Here is a 7,038-nt window from a genome sequence, read left to right on the forward strand (position 1 = left end):
GGGTGCCCGGGTCCCCCGAGGACCGGGCCGTGCCCGCCAGCCGAAACGGAAACGGGCCCGAGATAGTCACGAAAAAGGGACAATGTCCATTTGACGTCACGTCAGCTTCATCTTTTCGGGTCAAGCTGGGACCTTGCTTTTCCCTCACTGGGTAGAAGCGACTTCCCGTGCCCGTGCAAAGCCCGGGGCTCGGGCTGGGAAGCGTGGTGGCAACGTTGGAGGGTTGTATTTTTGCATCCACATCATCAGCGGTTGCGGCCATGTCTGGAAATCCTCGGGGCTGGCTCCCAAGGTGCGGCACGCAGCGCTGATTCCTGGGCTTCCTCTGGGAGATGCCGCGGGTCCTGCATACCCTGAGTTTGGGACCTTGCTTCTGCTATGCATTACATAGCAGTAGGGAGGAATTTCCTTATGCGACGCGATGGGATGTTGTGCGTGACCTTGATGGACTTGGCGGCTGAAGCAGGGATGGAGGGTGAGCCGGGATGCAGCATTTCCCAAGCTCTTGACCCTGGCTCACTGAGGAAGGGCTGTACCCATCCACCTTGGCTCGCATCCCCTCCACAGGTTAAAAATCCCTCTAGCTCCACTCCCCTCTGCGTGATGGAGGCCACAACTTTGCAAAGAGCATCCTTCCTCTTTGACAGCTCCCTCCTCCTTGAGCCATAGGGGTGCGGGTACCCCATGGCCACCCCCACAGAGAGGTTGCTGCTGTGCGTGCACAGTTTTTGCCCAACTTCTCCTTTGCTTCCCTCAAATTAACACAATTTTTTTTTTTTCCTCTCTCTTCCCCGCAGTTTTATCTGCAGGCCAGATTCACGTGGAAGGGAGCCCGCCTGCTCCGTCCCCTCCTTCAGTTCACCCTCATCATGATGGCGTTTTACACCGGCTTGTCCCGTGTGTCGGACCACAAGCATCACCCCACCGACGTGCTGGCGGGCTTTGCACAGGGAGCCCTGGTGGCTTACTGCGTGGTGAGTACGGCAAACTGCCCAAGGGAAGGGCAGCGAGGGATGCTGGTGGTGGTGGTGGTGGGGTCTCAGGGGAAATAGCGGGCACCCATGCTGCTGCGAGCTCAGGTAACCCCCAGTTGCGGCTGGGGAGGTGGCAGGAGGCAGTGTGCTCTGTGGGGCTCGGACCAGTGTCACCCCTGTGTGACAGTGCACGCCATCATTTGCGGCTGGACCACGGTTTGGGAGCGGAGCACCCTACCAGCCCAATGATGGGTACTACGATGGGTACCCGGCAAAGGAGGGGGCACCCACCGGCACTCTCCCCTCCCTGTGAGCAGTAGCACTGCTGTGCAGGAGGGGTGAAGCAATTCTTCTTGTCCCCTAGTGAAAAAAACAGCATATTTAGCAAAAAATACAACATTTAGGGGTTTTACCCCATCAGCTTTGAGCACCGGGAGGCTCCTGGGCGAAGGACCCCTTTGCCATTTCGGGGCACGGAAAAGGCGTTCAAACAAGGGGAGAGTATTTCCCTCTCCCTTCTCCAGCCGCTCTCAGTAACGAGCACCGGCTCATTAGCAAGGCTTTCCACCAGAACCCAAATGGGGAGTCTGGGATAGTTGGGATTATGGCTCTTCCCTGCACAATCTGGCCCAAAGCTGTCCCCTGGGACCGGGAGCGGGTGTCTGCCCGGCGAGGGGAGACAGACTCCTTCCTTCAGTGATGGGCTTTTAACGTAGCGAAAGGGCTCGTGAGAAAACGGTGAACAAAAGCCATCTCCCACTCATCTTGCGGCCGCTGGGCTTGTTCTCATGCAATTTTGCTTTCCAAAGAGCGACCTGATGGCGCAGCCCTCTAACTCGAAGTGACACATGTAAATGTTTAAAGCAGGCAGGATGGGGGGCAGCGGGTCGGGCGGCTGCCTCGCGTGGAAACAAAGGGGCCGGGGGGTTATAGTCATTCCTGTGTCTGTACGAACTCCTGAAAGCGAGATTTTAACACCTTACCACTTTCTTGGGATGTTTTTTTGTTGATTTTTTTTCTTTTTTTTTTTACTTTTTTTTTTTTTTCCTACTAAAAGTAAAGCAGCCCTGGAGGCAAGGAATTAAGTTGGCTAACATTATATTTTGCAAGGAGGGAAAATAGGTTATTTATGTACTTTCCACTCATTGATAATATTCCAAAGCCAAGGCAAAAATGTCAGTGTCGGGAAGTCTTTCTGAAATATTATTAGCTCGCTGAGCAGTAGATGTTGGGCTTTGCTGTTGCCTCATGCCAACGTCCCACGCGGGGCTGGCAGATTTAGGGAGGGGAAACTAGAGAAGTGTGTGTGCTGTGACTCCTGCTCGCAGCAACAGCGATACACGTCCTGCATCCTTCCTACAAATATTGTCAGGGTGTTTCTCCAAATCCTGGAAATCTTTTCCTATCCCAGCGGTCAGCTGTAGCGCCGGAATGGCAGTGCTGGAAGCCTGGGGAGAAAAGGCCCTGGGCGACGTTCTCAGTCCAGGTGCCCAAATTTGTATCGTGTGGGTTTGTCGGGACACCAAGTGCACATCCCCTGGCAGTTCTACAAGGGGGTATTTTACCTCTCTGTCTGCTTGAGAGGTGGGATAACGGCAATATATAGGGGCAGTAGGGACCAAGCGATCCATCCCTGGATCCCAGCAGCCGTTTCAGAAAGACAATAGCTCTCCGGATACTCAGGATGGGTGTCCGGATGCTTCCCGGCCGGGACGAGCGGCAGGGCTGGCTGTCCCCTCCGGCAGCTGGAAGCTGTCCTGGGAAGGGGAGGCCGTGGCGGTGCCGGGCTGGTTTTCCTGTGTCGAGGTAAACCAACATAGGAAGCAGCTGCCTGGAGTTTCCCAGTTTCACCCAGGGCAACCTGCGCTGCTCTTCCCAGACGGCTCGTGTTGGGAGCTCCAAACCCACGTCTCCAAACCTTTTGCAGGCATGGCTTGGTGACTGGGGACATCTTGGGCAAGAGCTTAGGACTCGGTCAGGGTTTAAACGCAATCCTTGTCGCGTTTCATCAGCTTGAGAAGAACCAGCAATGTGTTCTTGTTCTCCCAAACCTGGCTTTGCTGGCATGAGCCATTGCCAAGGAGGGACTGGCAGACTTTCCTCCCTTTTGGGAGGTGGCAGCAAGGGACAAGGGGAAGAGTTGCCCTGAGACTCCCTGGATTTTGCATTAAATGTAGAGTTTAGCACCTTTTTGCTAAAATTACTGGTATATCAGAGCTATTACTGGCATGTAACTACTAGGTTGGTCAGGAAGGACTTGCCCTTGTCCGGTATGACACTGGAGACCAGTCATAGATTTGAAAGTTCCATTTGTTGGATGTGCTGGGGATCTATCTTCATTAGGTCCCTCAGACTCAAATGGCCTGGGTGTAGTGCTGAGTTTTTACTAATTTCTCTGATGTTTTTAGACATGGTTTAGTGGTGGTTTTGGCAGTGTTAGGTTGATGGTTGGACTTGGTGATCTTAAAGGTCCCTTCCAACCTAGACAATTCTATGATTCTATGTCCTGGGGGGTCCTTGCCCAGCTCTGGGATCCAGCTCTCGTGCATGGGATGCTCTGAAGCAGAGGGAGGGACCTGGAGACCCATCACCTCCAACCCACCCTGGGTGCTCCCAAGCAAACCTTCCCCCAGCAAAGCCTTCAAGAGCCCGCTCTGATGGTAGTCAAGGCCCGTTAAAATACCATAGTTATCAGGCTGTAATTTTCACTCGAAACCAATTGTGGGTTTCACCTCCAAGGGCCACCAGAGCTTAAATCCAGGTTGTGCTGCAGCAGACACGTTTGTCCTTCAGTGCCTGAAATAACAAGTAGAAGACATTAGTGTCAAGCGCTTCCAGCTGACGAAACATTCGGACTTGGATCCAGGATGAAATACGATGAGGTTTTCTTAAATGGCAGTAGTTTTTATGCGCATTCGTAGGCAGCCCGTTCGTAGGCAGCCTGCTACGCGTCGTGTGGGTTATGTCTCATCTGACAGAGAGAAAAGGGGAGGCGTTGGAAGGACGTGGTCCTAGTGTGGTTCTGGTTGGCTTAGATAAGTTGTTTTAACCTCTCTGTGATTGGGGATTCCTTCAATATAATGAAAAGGAATAGGAATTGTTAAGTGGCAATATAAGATACTGGCTTGCTTTGTATAATACGCGCTCAGTCTTCTGCTGTCAAGTTTTCTTTATGGGTGGAGAGCACCTTCTACAGGAAATGGAGCTAATCCAAGTGAAAAACTTTGCACATTTATTAGTCCTTTTTTGTGTTAAACAGTTCAAGCATTAGGAGGATTTAACACACTGTTTTAACCCCCGAAGATCACGTTTCATGATTCCTATAAGTGTTTATATAACCTCCAGCCACGTTAAAGTGAAATACAGTTTCAAGAGAACTGAAACCTCTTACCCAGTCTCTGAATTAAACCCTGAAAAGCAGCGAGCAGCATAGTAAAAGCTAAAATACCCAGGATGACACTCCACCGTAACTCATTCCTGTCCAAAATGAGGACCAGACTCAGTGTAATCCCCATATGCTTCTTGCACTCGGCAATCTCCTCCCATAAATTGATTTGTCATGGCTATCTTGGTGCAGAAATCGGACATCTTTTTGATTGAATCCAGCTCTCCGAGGTGGGCAAGCGAGCGAGATGGCATCAGAAATGCACCGAGACAGCCGAACAGGAGTTTTACAGTTATTAATCACCCAAAAGAAAACGATTGCTGGAGCAGTTCAAGGTGCTTTTACACTGCGATGCTGCAGCAAGAGGCCAGATTCCGGCTTGCCATCTTCCACGGGTCCAGCTGGATCCTGTTATTTAACCAAAGGCACAAACGCTGCCACTTGGATGCCCTGTAAACAACTTTATCCGCTCTGTTATACAACTCGACAGCCAGATACCAATGTGTATGCTGAGGGGGGGGAGGGGGGGGGAAAGAGCTGGTTTATATGTTAGCTCCTTCCCTGCTCTTCCACGAAGCAATAAAAGCTGAGCAACAACAGCTCAGCTTCCTGCACCCCCCATTGTCATTGTAGGAGTAAATTGCCGCTTACAACAGGTTCAGTGTCTGTCCAGCTCAGCTCCTTAGCTGCCTGTGCCGGCAGGGACTTGCAAAAGTTGTTTCCAAGGACAACTAGATCTGCTGTGTAGGGCTCTGGGTAGCTAGAAAATGTGGAGATGCAGATGGGGAAAACCTTGGCTCCCTCCCTGTGTTACCCAGCCAGGAGGTGCTAACCTAATATTATTCCTTTGAGCACCTTGGACTTGTGTTTTGGGTTTTTTTTTTTCCCCTGCTTTATCTTGTTGCTTAAATGTTGCATCCAAGTACTGTGGGAGAAAACTCAAAATGTGCTGCTAATTCCTACAGCCGCACGTGCGGCTCCTCCTGAGGCTTCAGCTCGGCGAACCCACAGCTCAGTCCGAATTATTGGTGCTTAAGGATGTCTGAGGTGACCCGATAAATTTTTGGGCTGGCAGAGGCAGTCGGCAGCAGGACCAAAGTTTGAGGCTTTGGTGCCAGCTAACAAAATAAGGAATTCTCGCCCCTTTTTTGCCCCGTCCAGAGGATCCGTGCTGTCTCACTCTTTTCCCTTCTGGCGCGGGGCTGAGGTTTGGCAAGGGAGAAAGTGCGCCCCAGTCCTGGAGGACCGATAAGCTTTGTGCGGTGGCTGCCAAGGGAGGATGTGGAAGTTTCCTCCCAGCACTTTGTTTCTTATTGTGTTGCTACCTCCCGAAATTGCCAAGCGTTGGCTTTTTCACATCCGGGAGAGGGGTTACATCACGGGATATTTAGGAAGAAATAGTCAGGAATAGCTCCTCTTCTCCTTAGGCTTTGGCTTCAGGACCAAACCCCGGCTCCGTACCGGTGCCTTGGTGGGGCAAGAGGAGAGCATCACTCACCATTGACTCATTGCTGATAGCTTTTAACACAGCTTTGCTTTGAAAGCTTTTAATTGCCTACCTGATGTTTGGCTGAATGAATTGTTTCTTGCCAACTCCATCCCTAAAACCACTCAGCATGAGTCAGGCCGGCCCTGTGGAGACCTTTGTTATTTTATTGGAGTGTGGGCCACCTATCTGTTTCCTGACTTTTCAACCTGATCAGCAGAGGTTTGGGCATTACGCTCAGGGATTACGCAATGAGAGATGAAATTGTTCTGTAATGTTCTTACTCCGTGTTTTGCGAGGTCTGAGCCTTTTTCTGCATTGTACAGACAGGTGGTAGCAGGCGCTTGGGATTTCACAGTTACCGGCGTTACGGGCAGGCATTCAATAGCCCAAAAAGCACTATTTTTTTCAAATTAAAGTAATGTATATATTCTGTAAATCAAATTTTTGAACAAAGCGTCACACAGCGTGGCTAAGTTTGCCTTTTCCACTTATTCCTACAGGTGTTTTACGTCTCAGATCTCTTCAAGCCCAAGACAAAGACTTGCCTGCCTCCACCACCCATCCGGAAGGAGATCCTTTCACCTGTGGACATCATTGAGCGGAATAACCATCACAACATGGTGTAGACCTTTGAGAAATCGGATGGGTGTTGTATTTTATTTTAATTTTTTTTTTTTTTTTGCAAAAAATGACTGCTGACAGCAACTACCTGCTGCTCTCAAATCTCATCAGACAGTAGAATGTAGGGAGAGACTTTCTTGCCCGACCAGTAAAGTCTTACTCTGTGGTCTTTTCAACTTGCGACATTTGGATGAAAGGGGTGGTGGTCAACTAAGTCAAAAGCGACAATGAGAAAGGAAAAAAAAATACAAAATACAAAAACCGAACAAACAAAGAGAGGTGCCAGAGTTCTGGATGTGCAATTGGTTTGAGTGTTCATGTTGTAGTGAACGCCAAATTGTTCATAGCCTAATGAACACTAAGGGATTTTTGGAAAGCTGGGCATCTTAGGGGTTTTTACTATGAAGATTTCCAATGCCTGCGAGAAAAAAAACCAAACAACTCACAACTAAATTGTATAGCACTATATACGAGAAACAGCACTGAGTCAAGATCTGGGATTGGTTTGTAAGAGTTGCTTTTTTTTCTCTTTTTTTGATACTAGTTTATTTTTGCCTCCTCTATTCCAT

The 7,038-nt window shown here is 49.8% G+C and overlaps 1 protein-coding gene across 1 annotated transcript in view; it reads left to right on the forward strand.

Annotated features, from left to right (window-relative positions):
• PPAP2B (phosphatidic acid phosphatase type 2B) overlaps positions 1 to 6,527 on the forward strand; it is a 57,419-nt gene extending 50,892 nt beyond the window's left edge. The window contains exons 5-6 of the mRNA XM_009884809.1: positions 798 to 974; positions 6,349 to 6,527. Coding sequence (XP_009883111.1) covers positions 798 to 974; positions 6,349 to 6,474 — 303 coding nt within the window. The 3' untranslated portion in view covers positions 6,475 to 6,527. The remainder of the gene's footprint in view (positions 1 to 797; positions 975 to 6,348) is intronic.
• The last annotated feature ends 511 nt before the right edge of the window (positions 6,528 to 7,038 follow it).

This window comes from Charadrius vociferus, unplaced genomic scaffold, assembly GCF_000708025.1.
Source record: "Charadrius vociferus isolate BGI_N301 unplaced genomic scaffold, ASM70802v2 scaffold163, whole genome shotgun sequence".
Classification (NCBI taxonomy): domain Eukaryota; kingdom Metazoa; phylum Chordata; class Aves; order Charadriiformes; family Charadriidae; genus Charadrius; species Charadrius vociferus.